General features: G+C 43.8%; 1 protein-coding gene across 6 annotated transcripts in view; it reads right to left on the reverse strand.

Moving 5' to 3' along the window:
• Nucleotides 1-15,196, reverse strand: part of g (adaptor-related protein complex 3, delta 1 subunit-like garnet) — a 285,419-nt gene extending 270,223 nt beyond the window's left edge. For 5 of the 6 annotated variants that reach the window (XM_075671312.1, XM_075671311.1, XM_075671310.1 and 2 more), the window contains exons 1-3: nucleotides 14,985-15,196; nucleotides 14,210-14,305; nucleotides 10,751-10,831 (exon numbers count right to left, since the gene is read on the reverse strand). In XM_075671312.1, coding sequence (XP_075527427.1) covers nucleotides 10,751-10,831; nucleotides 14,210-14,305; nucleotides 14,985-15,080 — 273 coding nt within the window. In that variant the 5' untranslated portion in view covers nucleotides 15,081-15,196. Of the gene's footprint in view, nucleotides 1-10,750; nucleotides 10,832-14,209; nucleotides 14,306-14,589; nucleotides 14,729-14,984 lie in introns of those variants that run through there. The other variant, XM_075671313.1, reaches the window with a different exon arrangement.
• Nucleotides 15,197-19,495: the final 4,299 nt, after the last annotated feature.

The raw sequence follows: 19,495 nt of genomic DNA on the forward strand, positions 1-19,495 counted from the left end.
ATTTATAAACAGTGCACGGTGATAGGAAGAAGCCCAGCGCAAACAACACGTGAGATTATTGAAGCGGCAAAGTAAGCTAGTTTAGGGAGTGCTTGTGTTAGCGCGCCTTCAATAGATCTTTCAAGAAAAGAATTCGATTTTTTAAACGTGACACAGAGGGTGGCCTGATGGAGATTACATTTTAATCTTGCAATTACAAAAAAAAAAATTTTTTTTTTGGCTATGCATGGTCATTCTTTCATCTTTGATACCATCTTAACTTTCCATTACACGTCTCGTTGCTGTCTCATTTGACTAGAAATCAGTACATATGCGCATGCGTACGGTGGTGTGTGTTACCTATATATATGTGTACCGCTTCGTGAAATAAAACATTTGTTGGAAGTTAGCGCTGTGTCCGCGTCTTGCCACTGTCTTTCGTCCCTTTTCTTGCGCTAAAAAACCTCAGTTATTTAAATGGCTCACTTGTTTTATTGGCTTACTATCGTAATTAAAATGTAACATGTTTCTTGTTTTTCTAGTTATTCACGCATACACTTCTTTCATATTTTATTTTCATTTTCCATCATGTGCACCAATCGGTTATTGTTTCTAGTGTTGAGCCTAATTCTAAGTGGTCCGCACGACAATAAATTTTTGAGTACTGTAAGCAATCACCTGGAAATAAATGAACCGTGATCATGCTATGAAGGCCATTTGTAATGTCATTACACAGCCCTAAAGGTCCGAAGGTCCTAAAACAGACCCTTGAAGGACACACGATGTAACATTTAGAATTTTTTATTTCTTTCCATACTTATGCACACATTAATTGACAATACCGTCGAATTTATCCCACAATGTATTGATCTCAGCTGCTCAATAAAATGATTCCAGTGCCATGTCCAGATAATCTAGGATGCAACATCTTCTGTAGCAAAATTTCTAACATGAATTGTTTCTCTGTTACGCTTGGCTGGCAACTTTTTTTTTATGCACAAAAGGGCAAGTTTAAGGTCTGATAGTCCATCAATTACATAATCAGTAATCCTGCTGTCAATAAACACAAGGTCAAGCACTGATCGAGTAGTTGGTCCAACTCTAGCTGCTTCATAAACAACCTGCATAAGGTTATTAATGAAGCTTTTCCTCTGTTAACTACAATGTCAAATTAGACATCACGATATTTGAAGTCTGCTGAGCCAACATGTCACACATCCCAATTAATAAGTGGAAGGTTCAAATCACCTGCTATAATTAGATGCACATTCTCAGGCAAGCTGTCACACAAGAGTGTTGAACTGATTTTAGAAAGGCAAGCGTAGAGCATTAGGAGGTTTATAAAAACAATTATGCAAGGAGAGCCAGACAGCATTGACCTAAACTAAATACTTTCATTATCATGGCATTCGTGCATCATCACAAGTTCAATATCCTTTTTATGAATTATTGCTATGCCGCCACCACGAGTTTCACTATCCTTATGAATAACATGACAATACTACTTCGCTGTCAGCTACCTGTCCAGATGCCACCGGGTTTCGATTGCAATGGCAATACACACGCAGAAAAAGAAGGTGCACAAATTCAGTGGTTTTGTTCACTAGGCTGCGGGCATTATTATTCATTAGCTTGAAATCTCGAGTTTGTTTTCTACTGTGCCATTGAGAATCATGTGCATTTGTATTTTTCTAGCTTGTTTTCATTCTAAAAGACTGGGCACTATTCCAAGAATACAATGCATTCTCATTAACAATCTTGACATACATGAGCTGAACCCTTTCTGCTTTTGCGCTTTCCCATAGGTTTCCCCACTTTAGTAGCATGTTTGCAGGAAAATCATCAGAGATAGATATGCCGGTCCCTTTTAACTCTCAGTAGTTCTTGAACAACGCAGCCTTTTCTTTGTAGTAGTCGAAAACTCTCTTGATCACTGGGCGCACTTTTCCTTTCTGCTTTCTGCCACGCCTGTGCATTCTTTCCACTGTGTTTATTTGAACATTAAGTCGGTTGCAGAAAATGTCAGTTAACACTTTCTTTCCAATCTGTTAAGCAGTCTTTTTCACTTTCGGGATTCCAAACACTATAAAATTGTTGTATGGTGGCAATCTTCCCGATCAGTTATATATAATATTTTTTTTGTGTGTGCGGCTCCATGGCATTTCCTACGTCCTTCAAGGTTGCTTGAAGGTGTGCAAATCTTTCCTCGTACTTGCCTACTATTCGTTATGTCCTCTGTACTTCACGCATTCTTTGGTTCAACCTGTCTAATTAATTACAAAAGGAAGATTGGTTGGCCTTAGTTCCTCTTACATCTCGCATTTCTTTCTGCCTGCCCAGAAGTTTCTGCAGCATATCCCACACCTCAAGTCTATGGTTTTGCTCTATGTCACTACTAAGCAACAGCAGCACTAACAAGCTTCCCCCCCCCCCCCCATATCATGGCAAAATCAACACAAGCTTCAGGGCCAGGCAGAACAACAATAAACCTATTGTAGCTTTTTTAAGCCCTTTTGTTAAAGTGTCCCTGAACCAGTTTGGACAAATTTTGTCGACGCGTATGGTACAGCTACAGTTAACCATCCACACCACAATGATTGTGAAGCACCTCATATTAAGAGCTACGAACGATTACAAGTTACCTTCCTCCTCAGCCACGTATTTTCTCCTCAACTCAAGTGATTGGGGCTAAGCTCCGCCTTCACTGCCTCTGCATCATGATGGCATGTCGTGTCGTCTACTTCCGGTTGGCTAGGAGCAAGCAAGTGAAGCCTCTCCAGCCTCTCCGCCAGCCACCTGGCAGTCGACCCCAAGCAAGAGCTATCAATGCAACGTCCGTTGCGAGCATTTCTGTCACAGCGCCGAGCATTTCCGGTATTCCGGTAACCATAGGCGAGATGGGCATTTTGACGGATGGGTGGAGGCATAAACTCAAATTGATGAAGGAGCTTTAGTGCAGAGCTTAACCTGGCAGCGCAGAGCTTAACCAGCCAAACAAAGAGCTAATATTGCTCTAACCATTATAAACATTCACAAAAACGTGTTCACTGTATCAGGCCTGGCAACCAGGGTCCTCAAGATTGGCAACCATGCTGTGCAAGCCCATCAGCCGGGAGGCTGATGTAAAGGCGCAAGCATCCAATAAAGCATTGTTACTCTTCACCTCAAGCTCGATGGTTGTCTGCGTCGGCATGCTATCTTGATCGACACTATTACTGATTACGCTCGTGCGGGAAATTTACACCAGCAGCAAGGTAGAATACACTTCATTACTGCTAGTGTGTTAGGTTGAGCTCTCTGCCACCAAGTGACTGCACTGTGCAAATTGTTCACGTTTGCACCTCTGCTCATTCCGTAAAACGGCACGGTGAAACGGCCGGGACCAGTCCACTTTCGCTTGCGTTTGCCTGAATACCGGACACGCAAAACACTGTTGTGGTAGTAATCCTCCGGTGTAAAGTGAGTGACAACCGCAAACGTGCAAATCCTGGTGCCGATCAGACAGCGACAGTCCGATGCGCTGTAGCCACTACGCTTGTCTGCTGCCTTGCAGAAGGACACGATGTCGCACCTTGACATATTGCCAGTCACCAAGTTTTTAGCCCACAACATAACAAGGGCGAGCCATGTTGCTTGCAAAAAGAAATATTGATATTAACATTGACCACAGCTCTCGTCATCATGGAGCAAGTTGTAACACAAGCAGGCGACACTTGCTTTGTGCCGAAAGTGCTTAAGTGTAGTGAGAAATTGTCCTTAAGCCTTCCTTTTCTGTTACTTTATTTTTATAGAAACGAATGACATTCCAACTATTACAAACATTTGTTCACCATAAAGTTGGCAGAAATATTGACGCGCCCTAGGTGGCCAATCAGATAGCTCACCCTACTAGCATCATTAGGGCAATTTACGTCAAATGGTTAGAGGCAGCTCTGCCAAGTGCTGTGTCACGATTGCTTACGATGTACATTTTTAAAGCCTTATAATAAATTACACGCTTTACGGGGAGCACTTAGACGCATCAATTAATGAACAGAAGGACCTACTTTAATGACTCAGTATGTTTATACAAAATCGTCAAAATCATTTCAGGGCCCCTTTAAGTTAAGAAGCAAGTACCGCATTTACTTGCATAATGATCGCACTTTTTTGTGAAAAGAACTGACGCAAATTCAGGGGTGCGATCCTTACGCGGGTTAAATTTCCAGCGAAAAGAAAAAAAAATTTTTTCATCCCGCATTTGCTGCCCGACAACAGGTCAACAAACAGGTGGCTGCCGCTGTAACAGTGTGGGACACCAAAACAAAAATGGCGGCCGGCGGAGCAAGCCGAACGTGCCGAGCGCGACTTTTTTTCTTCTCGCGAGTACATCACGTGTAGTCAAACAGTTTATTTCGTATCAGTAATGAACAATATCATTAATATCGGCAAGTTTGCGGCAATAACGTAGCCATGTCCACTTTGAGGGGCCAGAAACTGAGATGGGCACGCTTAACTGCCAGTGACATAAAAAACACATGGCGGGCATGCTGCGAAAACTGCGGCATTTGTCTTCACTACTATCCTAACATGGCAACGTTTCCGCTAAGGGTGGGCGAATATCTTAGCTGTGTTACAAGCGTCAGCATATGAATAGGGTACACTTCATCAAAAGTCCTTTTCTGTGAGGCTGCTTGCGATACAAAGCTGCATATAATGAGTTTTTGGGCTGGCTTTCCGCAGCTGCACAACCAAGATTGTTAGAATGCTTAAGCATACTTATGCTTGTCATGTGCACTGCTCTAGTGTTACTATATAAATGGTGACATGTAAACTGCTAATGCCCACTTGCAGCGGCAATACCAGAGTACACCAATTGCCATAACGACATATTTGCAAAGTATTTGTGCCATACTTGCCTTTTGCGCTCGCATCACAACTGCCTGTCATGAACCACTGCTGAATCTAATAGCAGCATGCAGTTTTAACATATCAACACAACCAAGAACTATTAAAGGATGGAAGGAGATTGTCTATCACCATAGATGGCCTCTGTGACGCCTTTTCTTTATGAAACACCTGTGACAAAGTGTCAAGAGATTTCAGATTAGGCCACAATTTCTTCATAATTTTCGTGTTTCAAAGCCACAAGAATGCAATAACATACTTTCCTTATCACGAGGTCAAGCGGTTAGGAGTCAATTACTGTTTTGCGTGACCTATATACTAAGGCACATCGTTAAACTATTGCCCACGCAGAACAGTTCGTGCTCTACCATGAACCACAGAGCACCTAAGTAAAAAGAAAAAAAAAGACAGTTCCTTTGTCAAGTGACTTCCTCGCGAAAGGTTGTTACCGGCATTGTTACGTTGCATGGAACAGTGGGGTGGAGAGGTCCGACTGCTAGAAGTAGTCGCAGTGCTTTTGTAAGCTACCCCGAACTGCGTGCACGTGGATAGAAATTAGAGTTGTGTGCACTGCTGAAACCAGTTTTGTTTTGACTGCATGTGCTGAGTGATCTAATGCCTATTTCCCTGCGTTCAGAAACCCCCTAGCAAGCTCGTTTCCATTACTTCGGCCCTTTTGCACGCCTTGCAGTGCCCTAAGAAGGGTGCTTTTTATATATATGCACGACGGAACAGCTTTGCGTATAGCCAACTAAAGCACTGTTAGCCTCATGCATACCAAAACAGATGTCTTTTATGTAAGAGGTGCCAATATGTTATAATATATATATATATATATATACACACACACGTACACACACACACGCTCACACACATTTCTTTTTTCCAGCACTGTTTGTAAACTGCTTGGACATGAATGGGGATTTGGGTGGCGAACAAATGTTCCTAGGCCATCATGCCATGTCCTGGTGCATGAGTGACGGCTTCTGCAATCGCCGAAGCTAAGCAATGTTGGTCTCAGCTAGTACATGAGAGGGTGACCACTTCCAGGAACACTGGCTGATGATAGCTCCGCTTGCCATGGAATAGTTCAAATGTTCGCCTTCTGCAATACGGTTATGGTAATGGCAGTGAAGGTTGTCTCCTTCCCACCAAACATTAACAACAATTCCTCATGACTAAAATGCATCAAAAACTGAAGGAAAGTGAGCCGACACTATCTGCAAAAAGGTCAAGGTAAGCAGATGCAGCCGGAAAGCACCCTTACTCTCTCTCTATAGCCTGCTTCCTTTCCCATGTGAGCGGCACGTTTCCTTCTCTCCATTTTGAAACACGATTCCGTGTTGTCCCACGAGCCGGCAGAATGGTTTTTGGCACTCGTCGCAGTGTCGAAGCATGCGGACAAAGCCCTTGTAATGCTTGTCATCAGTATTTGCAGTGCTCGGGTGCCAGAATACAGATGTCATAAATAGCTGAGATTTTCGATCTGTATGGCCCATGGACAACTTGCAGACAGCAGCACTCATGGACATGAAGCCACCTGATAAAACCAGGATTGCCTCGTGCCTGTTTACCTCATGCAGCAATGGCGCGGAATTTATTCCAATTCTTTAGTCCATGTGCACGTATGCTTTTAATTAACTATTGGTGTGGGATGGGCTGTAAGATAAACTTGAGAAGGATACTATTTATATCATCTAGTACAGACAAACACTCAAAACAATCGCAGTTGCGTTCTTTCACACGAGTCTCTATATCAATGCCCATATGATGCATTTGTGCTTGTGTACCACTCAGCACAAATATGCGTCCCGCATTATATTACACAGAAATCATCCACGTTTCATGTGCACCAACAGCCTAAGAAACTTGCTTGTCAGATTCATGAAGAATTCGACAAACGAACATGTGATGGAAGGAATGCAACCCAAAGAATACTGCTTGAGTGTCACTGTATTCTCTGCAGCTAAAAACAGGAGAAAAAGAAGGCATTATGACTGAACTGATAAGTGTCACTCAATGATATGATGAATATGCGTATGTGCACACAAAAAATAAATGTTTATTATATAGGTTTCCTTCAACGCTTGCCATCTGTCAACTGCTGATGTCCACTTATTTGGTTGTTTACCCAAATATATTGCAGTCTTAGAACAAGACAGCAGCTACAAATTTGAAGGTTGCAGGTGTACTCTAGAGATGTTTTCCGGAAATGAAATAATAGTATGGGTATTCAAAATGTGGATAGCGCAGTATATAATAATTGCCTATTTGATTCAGTTGTCGAATTGAATACAATCTATATACGATTCGATTTGTCATTGGCAGTTTTCGATTGGTGTCAAAAGTTACTACTCGCGCACTTCTACAAAATAGTACTTGTGATTAGGCTGTTTTATTGAGATAGAAATCACACACACTTCCGGTGCATGTGCTGTGCTGCCATGGGTATAACCACTAGAGGGCCCGCGGTATTGGAGGTCACATCATTCGAGTTTCAGAGCCTCTGTACAGCGAAATGGTATAACAAGCTGTAGCACAGACAGATCACTTTAGTAAATGTACACACGCTCACCTGTGTTAGCGCTCATTGTGCAAGCTTTATGATTACAATGACCATCGCAAGCCCTCGCGCATAGTCTTGCGCACAGCCCTCAGATGTTTTACAAGTTTTGCCGACAGCTGTTTTCATTGCTTTCACGAAGGACAGTTTCTCTACCTCCCCAGGACACAAGCGTCCCATGGCAAGTCCTTACACTGTCCTTTGGAATAAGATCACACGCTGTACACAAGCAAGAATTGCATAAATAGATCATTTGCCAAAAGTAATTGCTTTATAAAAGTCACCAGTGTACGTAGCGTAAATTGTGCATGTGTGGTCTGCCTTTCTCGTGCCGTTCGTGCTTTTCAGAGTTTGCAGAGTTTCAGCTTGAATAGTTCTGCCTCTTCTTCGGTATAGCCATAAATTGCTCATTTGAAGTAATAATAACTCATGAACTGTTCATCAGAACACAAAATAACTTTGCATAGGTAAGTGCACTGTAACCTAGAAAACCACTAAATATTGTTCTGCATTGAAAAGAGAAAAGGATGTTCATTTATAAACTTTCATTGTATAGCCCATTTTTATTAGGGCCTATATCTCTTCATAGAAACCTTGTATGACCTTTAATTTAAAGGGACCCTGAAACCATTTTGACGATTTTCTACAAACATACTACATCATTAGAGTAGGTCCTTCTGATGATTAATTGATGCATCCAAGTGCTCCGAGTAAAGCGTGCAATTTATTATAAGGTTTTAAGATTGTACATCGCTGCCAATCGCAGCACACTGCTCGGCTGAATTTTTAGCTGCCCCTGCCCATTTGACGTCATTCACACAATTGACGTTGTGGGGGTTCCACTCTGCGTGCGGCTAGGGCTGAAGGCGAGCTCCGGATCTAGCCCCACACAGTCGCTCCGTGGTACTCCCCAACCTGTAGCATGGGAATCGAGGCTACATCGGGTTCGAACAAATAGGGCAACCAGCGGCATCAACTGTAACGTTTATTGCTACAAGCAATAAAGAACACTGACAGAGGAAAGTCCTCTCCGTAAGAAGTAATAATAGGCTCGCCTCGTTGCCCAAAATAGTCAAGCAAACAAGGTCACTCACAGGTTGCGGCAGGTACTCCAATCCGGCAGGTTAGGGGCCCGGCGTCAGAGAGAGAGGGTCTCCCTAGGTGGCGCTGTTTTGTACCTTTTTACCTTTGCGAGGGGAATGCCCTCCTCGCCCGTCAGCTACCTTCCCGCGAGTCAGGGAGGAAGGGTGCGCACATGTCATGAGAGCGAGGGAGAAGCGGGAGGGTGTAGTGCACCACTCCTGTGTCTATGCCGGTCATCAAGGGGAGTATGGTAGCGCGATTCAAAGACGGGACAAGAGAAGACACAAAGGGACAGACACAGCGCTGTGTGTGTCCCTTTGTGTCTTCTCTTGTCCCGTCTTTTAATCGCGCTACCATACTCCCCTTGAAGATGCATTACCAACAAGCCCACATTGCAACCCTCGTGAACTTCATGTCTATGCCGGCTCTTGACGCGACCGAAACGACGCGGGGGATGACGGGCGCGTGTGCTCCCCACAACGTCAGTAGGGCGAGCAATCTGATTAGCTGTCCAGGGCACGTCATTGATAATTTTTCCAACTTTATGGTGAACAAATGTTGTTCGTAATACATGTAGTTTGAATGGGAGTGAATTTGTTTCTATAAAAAGAAAATAACAGAAAGAGAATGCACAAGAACAATTTCTCAGTACACTTAAGCACTTCCGGCACACAGCAAGTGTCATCTGCTTGTGTTACAACCTGCTTCGTTTTGACAAGAGCTCCATGGTCAGTGTCAGTCTGTCTTTTTGCGAGCACCATAATTCGACTTTGTTGCGTTGTGGGCTGCAAATGTAGCGACTGGCAATATGTCAAGCTACGACATCGTGTCCCTCTGCAAGGCAGCCAACGAGCGGAGTGGCTCCAGCACATTAGACTGTTGCTATCCGATCAGCACCAGAATTTCCGCGTTTGCGGCCAGAGGATTACACCAGAGGATTGCTACCACAATATCGCTTCGCAAGTCCTGTATTTGGAAACGCAAGCGCAAGGGGACAGGGCCTGGCTGTGTGACCATGCCGTTTCACAGTACGAGCAGAAGCGCAAATGTGGATGGTCTGCACAGTGCAGCCACCTGGTGGCACAGTGCTCAACCAAACACGGTAGCAGTAACGAAGTGTATTCTTCTTTACGGCTGGTGTAAATATTTCGCAGGATCGCAATCAATAACATGTTTTTGTAAACATTTAAAATGTTTTACACTTAGTTGGAGCAATATTAGCTCTTTGGCTGGTTAAGCTCTGCGCCACCAGGTGGCTGGACCATGTAAACCGATCAGGCCGATCATGTAAGTCTATGCTAACGTTCCTTCATCAGTTTGAGTTTATGCCTCCTCCATTCCGTCGAAACGCTCAGCTCGCCTGTGGTTACCGGAATACCAGACATTTTCGGCGCTGCGACAGAATGCTCACAACGCATGCTGCTTCGATAGATCTTGCTTGGGGTCGACTGCCAAGCAGCTGGCGAAGAGGTTGAAGAGGCTTCACGCGCTCACTCCTAGAGAACCGAAAGTAGACGACACGACGTGCCATCATGGCGCAGAACCAGTGAAGACGGAGCTTAGCCCCGATCACTCCGTGAACAAGTTGGGGAGAAAATGCATCTACGGAGGAGGGTAACTTGTAATCGTCCGTAACTCTCTTAATATGAAACGCTTTACACAAATTGTGGTGCTTAACTTTAGCTGTACCCTACGCGTCTACAAAATTTGACTGAACCGTTTCAGGGGGCCTTTAAACACACAAATTTTCATTTTGGGTTGTTGAACAGTCTTGCCAGAAATGCAGTACAACGGAGGCTAGTACAGCAGAAAGGCTGTTTTTTGCTCACACTGTTTTTAGTGCTGCCAGGTAACACTTCAGGCTAGGCGATAATACATGTCATTGGAAAGCACAGAAAGTAAGCTTTCTAATTCAATATAATTTACATCAATCCTGTGAGCACAGAAAGCACAGTGTGCCCGCAAACAATGACTAAAATGCGCAGCGCGCGCTGCCGGAGTAGGACTGCCCCCTTAAGCTGCCATTCAAGGAAAGATGCACTTCCTTCCCTACACGAGGATCTCATTTCTTACTTGGTCCAATGGAAATGAATGACATCTGATAACAAGCACTACCCTTTAGAGATGTGTGTTTCCCTGACTGGCATAAAAGACTGTGATAATGTAAGCAAAGAAATGGTCATGCACATTGTGCTAATAAAGGCCACTGCCTAAAGAAACAGAAGTGCCACTGCTTACCTTATATGTGAACTTTGTAGAGCTCATAACTTCAATAATGTTGAAGGCTGCCCAGCTGATGTCATATCCTAACATTTGAAGCTGAAAAGAAAAGCATAAAATTCCTTCAGGTTCAAGGACTGCATCAAGAAATGTCACAGACTAGCCTACAGTGGCTTCAGACACTAATATAAGCAAAATTAAACAAATTGTGAGGTGCAACATCCGAGAAACAGCATAGTGAATGATGCCAGATTAACTATTACGATCTGGGATTCCTTACAAGCACCAAAGGCATGGTATACGTGGCCTGATATTGGCTTTCGGAGAATGCTCCTGAGTGCAATGCCATAGCCAGAGAGACATCATGGTGAGCGCACTAGTAAAATGCCTAAACAGAATACCTAATACTTCCTCGTATAAGAATGTACAAGCCCTTTGAGCACATCCATGGGAACATGTTTGACATGACCTCAACCATTACCTAATACACTTACTGCCCCCCATCACTAATGAAAAAACAGCAGTGTGAGCAGTCGGTGGTGTACTGTCTACCCATCTTTCCACAGCATATACAAGGCACCAGCGTGCCACAGATAACTGATGTCCATTTCATAAATGAGATGGTCCAATGCTGTCCTGTAGCAGCAGTGGTGTAGCTGGAAATTTATTTCGCAGGGTGAGGGTGAGACATTTGACCTGGATTGGGAAGATTTAGTGGGAAAGGGGACTACTAACAGGCTGCATACTACCAAAGAATTTTCCTATGTTGGTCTGTCATGATTAGAATAATGCAAACACTTTCTCATCCCATGAGGCAAAGCTCATGTCCCTTTTTGCCATTACACACAAACTTCCGTTCCCCCAGTCACGTAAAAAATCGCAATATTGCCATAAAGAGAAAATTAATCCCAACTATGAAAGCCTGATTCTTGGCCTGATTATATGGAACCTGCTGCGGTGGCTTCGTGATTATGTTGTTCCACATCCCAACCATCATGGGCACATTGCGATGCGGGCAAAATGCAAAAATTCCCGTGTCCTGTGCATTGGGGGCACGTTAAAGGTGCCTTGGTGATCCAAATTAATCTGGAGTACCCCACTACCTCGTGTCTCATAAACAAATCATAGTTTTGGCATGTAAAACACCAGAATTCAATTAATACACAATGCTTTGTGAATGCTGAACATTTTCACATGCAGCAAATTGCAGTTGACATTGTCAATCACTGGCAATAGGCCTGGTAATTAAAGACTTAAGTGTTTGAAGTACACATGCAATTTTTGAGACCTTGACGCACGGATGAATTAAAGAGGTGTATCTATGGTGAACACATAGAACTGATCTATAGAATTTTATTTACAGCAAAGCATTATAAACAAATTGGATTTGGCCGTAGACTGGTTTCGTGCCACTGTATGCCTGCAGATTCACAACACTTTGAATGAAATGCAGATGAGCACCACAAATGCTCAGCACCATCGCATGCAGACCGGTTTCACATATGATTGCAACCATTCTCAAATTCCTGACTTGTGCAGGCTAACTGTGCAAATTCTGTAATTAACCTTGCTTCAGTATTCCTTCAGTTTTTTCAAAAGCACAATAGTGTTCTCATAAACAAAAAGAGTGACATGGCTGTATATTGAAACGTGTACTTGCTTATCTTTATCGGGCGACCATGTTTCACCGCCTAACAAATGATATTGCACAGCGCCGGACGTGCCTACATGTATCGGAAGTTTCTGGAATGTTATCGATGGTTCCATGGGATGTCTCACTGAACCTTGTGTAATCTGACTGCACGTATGCGTGCTGCGAATAGTGTAGAACTTTGTGGAAGACACATGAGTCCCAGGGATTACTCTGGAACATTCGACTGATGTATAAAAGGCGAAGCGCCTGACCCGCTGATCAGATTTTCGACGATCGCCGACTGTGTTCGCCGTTTTCGTTGAGCATTGAGCGTAGCATTTATTCTGGGCACAGGTTCGCCCAGTATAGTTAGTTTCGTCATTGACAGTTTTGTTGCTGTGTCCTCAACTGTCACTACCACGTGACAATATTTCACATGCCAAAACCACGATATGATTGCGAGGCAGCACAGGATGATTCGGAGAATGGGAGATAAAAATGGCCTTTTCTTCAACCTTATATATTTAAATTGCTGATGCTAAAACTGCAAAATATGGTGCAGAGACAGTCAATTCAATTTTTCTAAAGTAATCAGACAATCCATAAAATTTTTTTAGTATCCCCTTATAAAACAATACCTTATCCTGCAGTTTGTAAGCACACTATTGCAGCATGACTATATGTAGTATCAAGTGGGCATGTTAACTCTGTGCTCAGTCAAGTTTTTGTATAAGAACTATTGTACAAATGTAGAATGAGTGCTACTAGCATAAATACAAGCATTTAAAAACAATTTAAACATTCTTAATACATGAAGGTGTCCAATTACACTGCTGCATATCCATTAGCTAACAGCTGTTAGGGTTGGCGTCTGACACCACGTGGCGGAGAGGTCACTCACCCTACCCCTGAGCCGGAGCCCACGAGCGACCTCTTCCCCTCCTCTCATGGTCGTGGCATCGTGTGTGCTTACCTCATCCCCTTCACCTTCTCTTGGCCGGACCCCACGGCGCCGGAGAGGTCATTCACCCTACCCCCTGAGCCGGAGCCCACGGGGGCCCTCTCTCCGTGCCTGTCATGTGTCATCGATGGAAGCAAGATCCCGCTCACACTTGTAGAGAGCTATTTAAGGGGCTCCGAAATGTACTTTTGAGAGACTTCAGACTTGATACTTCATACTTCATGCTTTTCTTATTTTCTTTCAACTACCTTTGAATAAACAGTGCAAGTTTCGCACTAGCAAATCGTCTCGCCCCTGCTTGGTCGCCATGATCTACCGGATGCCTGCAGCCCGCCGACAACGCCACGCTACCCAATAAGTAATGTCGGTCGAGCTTCGATAGGCAGGCGGCGCTACTTCTCGGCAGCAGTACGGTACGCTACCCTGGAGTACGCAACACAGCTAAGTATGATGTAGGCCCACAGCACCAATTAAGATATACAATATCACGCACAATAGTCAAGATCACAAACATGCATTCCAATACAACTTTTAAACATAACCAATGCATTCAAACGTAATACAGGTGGCACAAAACTAATATAATTCATTGCATCAAATTAAAACAGAAAAGCAGCTATCACCATTGTGAATAAACCTTTACACACAGACCATAATGTGAAACTGTGCAACAGCATGTTGCACATCCTTTTAGGAAACTTACAAGTGCCCAAACTAATGGACTAACCCATGACAACAAACAAGCCACTTCACTTTTTGCCTATGGTGTCTTTGTGTTCCGACATAGATAACTAGTAGAGTTGGTCTAGTTTACTGAAGATATGACAAGGACATGCCCAGTCTTCAAAGCAGAATTGTCACATAAAGAAATAGATTTCCTCACATAAGCAAGCTTTGCAACAGCGTTCGCCTTCACAGACATGTTTTCCTGTCGGAGCTCTTCCTTGATTTCGTCGATGCATTGTGCGATGTATTTTGTCTGAAAAAACAAAAGGTAGCCAGCACACAGATCAGAGAAAAAGAATGGTTTGATATTTACGTATTTTAAAGAAACCACAATCGCATTTCGTGGTCTAATTAACGAACTAATACTGACAACAAATATCGTTACACTACTTTCTGTCGCCCCTATGAATTGGGAGAATTTAAATATTTAAAAAGTAAGTGCACCAGACGATATCGCTAAACCACTTCGCCACAGTGAGAAAATATGGCACAGTTTAAGGGTGTCAGCTGACACCGGAAAGCACGGAAGATGCTTACTCGTGTCGTACGCTTAGCGAGAGCATATGAAGTCTCCACGCGACAATCCATGCGGAATGATCGCCCGATTCCCCGTCAACCATCTCGGAACACGAACAGCCTGTCACGCAGATCACCGCTGGACTTAAAAGTGCAAATAAACTCCCCTCGACCACGACATCGCAGCTTTTTTTGTTGCGAGGGTGACTGTACAGCCAACCCCGTTACGGTGCATCATACAATGTGGAAAGCCTGATATCGAGAAAGCAGTAAACAGCCAGCCAGAGGCCAGTCCAGTTTTGCAGCTAACTTATCAGCAACGTCTGCAACTTCACGCCCCGAAATATGGACTAGGCCTCCCATTACCGCAAGAAAATAAAAAAGAAAGGGGGGAGTGGAGTTTTCCGTGCTCTTACCTCGTTCTCCTTGTTGTTTCTAATACCGCGGACGAGGTCTGTCAAATTCTTGTCGAACATTCGTTCTATATTACCCTTGACTTTCCTTAAGGCCATTTCCTGCGGTGTTTCGTCACTACATGAAGCTTACAACTGGTAAAAAGCTGAACAAAAATTGCATACAGCGCAGACCGCCTTGCGTGGACTTACTGAGAAGTCACGTGACATAAACCTCTGGATGCTAATCTAGCCGCCCCATTATGGATAACATCACACAAGCGTCTTATTTGAATTCAGGTTTTGGTGGCTACCACCTAGCAGGCGTTCCGGCGTTCAAAAAATTTTACGGTTGCGGCCTTCGTAGTAAGTATTGTCTGTCTCCACATCCACGCTCAAAAAAAAAACTGTCTTTTTAGGTTTACTCTAAAAATCTAGCCAGAAACAATTTTCTACAGTAACAAATGCAAATCTCCAAGGTCATGCTTTTGCTGGCTGCATGTGGCGGAAGCAATTTTGGAAACCATAAAGTCAAGTTAATCTGGCGTGTTTTTGGCTGGTGCAATAGGTGGTGTCCAAATCCACGCCAGGCATTGCACACTCTCGAAATCAACTCATAAAACAAAGAACCAGCTTTAGAGAATGGAAAGTGTACCTTCCACAGTGGTCCGAAAATAAACAACGAAACCGCATTAAACTTACATAAGTTACGCCAGATGGCGCTGCTCAAACATACTATAACCACTGGAGGCACCACTTCAAGGAACCTTCAAGAAAGCACCACTGGCCTCCTTGAAGCCCTTGAGTTCAGCGAGAGCAGTGGAAAAGTAAACATGTTCGCAATCGAGATTATTAAGAGGTGTTTGGAAGATTGGGGCGCTACACTCTAAGAACAGTTTACACCCTTTGGAGTGCCCCTTCTGCACACAACGATTTACGTCATCTGCTCTGATGCATTTCCTTTCTTTAACGCTGCGAGCCCGGTACTTTCCAGTAACGACGGCATGCGCATTATCAGCATGATAGCAGCGCCATAGAGTTTCCTACAAGAATTACTAGAGGGAACTCTGGCGCTAGTGTCTACGGGAGCTGCAATGGGAGCCATAGAGTTTCTCACTACATTACCTAGAGGGAAATCTGGCGCTGATGCGCTGTGGTATGCATGGGAATGCCGGTATATTGTGGATTCGGATTGGCATCGTTCTCGTAGAGACAGGACACCTTGAAGACGCGCTTGGCAAGTACCGTTCCGTCTGTCACAATGATTCATTTTCTACGAGAACAGCACGTGAAAAGCTGTTTTAGCTTTATTATTACGCGAAAACATGTTTTGTTTAACTATGAGAACTTGTTATTGTGTGTACGACTACATGTTACGTAAAAAGTATCAGCGGGCCGCTAAAGTTGGAGGACAGACGACAAGGTTCGCGCTCGCTTTGAAACAGTTGGTCGTCTGTTCTTGCTTTTCTTCGCTTGGTCATGCATCGTGGGTGAGTAAAGATGTAATATGCGTGAATGGAAACATTTTATGAAGATTTTACTTTCAGAACGCGTTATTTGCGTAGCCATATCCACGTTTTAGACGAAGCCTCTTACAACACCAGCCAACACGAGCCTCGCAGACACATATACCGTCATTCCCATGACGGCACGGTGCCCCCTCAAGAAACTCCCATAGACGGTGGCGCCAGATTACCCTCTAGGTGTTATAGTGAGAAACTCTATGATGGGAGCGGTTGTCCCAGCATGGGAATTATGGGAAGTACATGGATTTGCCTAAACTTCGTTCTTTTGGCTTCAAACGGCGTTGTGACTTCGTAAACTCGTCATTTTCAACAGTATATTGCGCAATAAATAATTCAATAAACATCATTAAAACTGCCCGACGGTAGGATTTGAACACAGGGACTCTAGCACAGAAGCCTGATATTGAAACCATTAGGCCACGGACGCATGTATCGACAAGCGAATGAAACGCCCTTATGAATTTATCGCGGGCATGGCAGTGCCTGGAGACGCTTGGCGCGTTTCGATTTGGCCACCTGGACAAGCTCAATCGTTGCAAGTAATAGCAATTGTACGCGTTTCCGGCGTCTTCTGCACTTCGAAGTATATAGATTGCGCCGAAATATACGACAATAAGATTTATATAGCGTAATATACAAAGCCACAAGAACGTCTGAATCCACAAGCACGAAAATCAGACAAATCCATGTACTTCCCATCATTCCCATGGTAGGACAACGACTGCAGCGCCAGAGTTCCCTCTAGTAATTTTTGTAGGAAACTCTATAAGCAGCGCGACTCAGCGCGCTGAGTCGCTTACCTCAGGACATAGAGTTTCTAAATAAATACCCTAGAGGAAAATGTGGCGCTAGTGTCTACGGGGGTTCTCATGAGCGTTGCCTCAACCTACATGGAAATGATGGGAAGTACAGGCTTCGGATTGACTTCGATCTTTAGACTAGTGGCGTTTGCTTGCAGAGCGGTAAACAAAGCTATACTCAAATATTATGGCGTAAAATCTAATTTTATTTCTTTAGTATGTTATATAATGTACAACACGCTACATAAACTTTGTATGACTTTGAGATGGAAGCATGGTTTACTATGGTTTGCTACTAGGACACACCAGGGTACAGTGTACTAGATAGGGGCAGTGTGTTCAGACGGCGCAGCGCGCCACGCACCGCTTTGAAGCCGGGAACGTAGACAGGTCCCGGATGTATGCGGCGGCGCTGCAGTCGCACGAGCTGTACGGACGCGTTCTCCGTGTGTTGCGTTCTGTGGTGTTGCGGCCAGTTGCAGCGTGCTTGCCATGTGCTTGCTCTGAAGTGTTCTGAAGGAATTCCTCGAGTTTCTGTCTCGTTGGGAGTCACATGCAAAAGGATTGCCATTTGTTGGGCGTGTTGGTAGCCTGACTTGGAAAGCATATTTAGCGCCAGCGAACTAGGACAGAAGGGAGACGGCACCACAATGCGCTAACTTTAACTTGATTGTCAGGAAACACCCGCCTATTTAACTGTGCATGGGTTAAATAGGTGGGTGTTTCCTGAAAATTAAGTTGTTGAAGTTAGCGCATTGTGCTGTCCTCTCCCTTCTGTCCCTGTTCGCTGGCGTTAAATATGCTTTCCATTGCAAAAGGACTTTGCGGCTTGAGCCAGTCGACGGCAGATGGGCTCCGTGTGACATTGTGCAGCACTTTGGCTCCGTTGGAATACTTGGAAGGAGAGGGTTTTAATTAAATATTAACATCTAGACTACAGTACACTGTATCTAGACTAAGCCAATAAAAGTTGGAGAACTTCTTGTGAGATAGTCGTGCGGATCCAACGATCACCCAACGCCGCCTCAATTTTTGATTGTTGTGAATTGCCTTTTTATATCTTGGCGTAGGCAATGCAAACAGGGAACACAGAGGTCAGTAGATATTTGGTATCGCTACTTCACTCACCTGATAATTCTGACAAGGAAGGGGACGTTGCGTCACAATTGACGAGTTAGTTGAAGCTGGAAATCTTACGCTGGTAGAGCACTAAACAATACTCCGGCAGAGCACCGGGCTTATGTGGAGGAAAGGAGCGGTGACCGCCTCATCCGTTATATATGGCAGGTTATGTCGCGCAGAAATTTTTTGCTCGCAAGAAATGTGAGGACCACCGCTCTCTTCTTTTGCAGAGCTCTAGTGTCAGTAGCAGTCTCAAAATTCACGAAATTTGTGACAGTGGAGGATTGCTGTATCCGTCCAAGTTGTTTTTCGGAGCACTAAAGAAACTTGAGGGAATATATTTACAACCTTCTTCCGCAAAGAGGAGCTTTGCAGCGACAGCATAGTTGATGTCATGATTTTAGTGGAAGCTTTAAATTTGCCTATGCCATATATGCTGCAAATTACATGCTGATGATTTCACATCAGCATTTGTGCGTTTTTATGTCCTAACAAGGCTGCACTTTTACGTAAAAAGTGTTAATCAGTGAAGAGAAGCATGACGAAAAAAGAAATTGCACTTTAAAGTTAGCTATACTGTTCTTAGCAGGCTGGTGCAACATATATGTATGCTGACCCTTCTTTGTCTTTTTCATCTGAATGCACAACTTTTTCTGGTGCATTCAAAAAGCTAATTTTGGTAATATAATTAAATATGAATGAAGTAATTTATTTGCGCATATTAATTCCGCTGTAGGTCTCCATTGTTTGGGTAGGAATGTACTTGCACTGTTTTTCTGTGTTTTGGCATACTTTGTGTAGTTTTGCAGAGATGCCTTTTACTTAGCGTCTTTCCTAACTGTCTTATTCCTTCCATAGAAATGTAGGATGTCGGTGTGTCTCATACTCGCACATGAGCCTGACGTTCAGGAACACTTCATGATGTAAATAAAAAATAACGAATAAACTTATGTAGTTGCAGGGGGCTCGCGAAACAGAACGAGGGACAAATGTTTATCGCGAAAGAAGGTAAATGCCAAGCAGGGAAGCTCCTTGGCTTTGGGTTATGTACGTACATATTTTTTTGTCTTGTCTTCTACAACAGCGC

The sequence above is a fragment of the Dermacentor variabilis genome, chromosome 10, assembly GCF_050947875.1.
Source record: "Dermacentor variabilis isolate Ectoservices chromosome 10, ASM5094787v1, whole genome shotgun sequence".
Lineage (NCBI taxonomy): Eukaryota > Metazoa > Arthropoda > Arachnida > Ixodida > Ixodidae > Dermacentor > Dermacentor variabilis.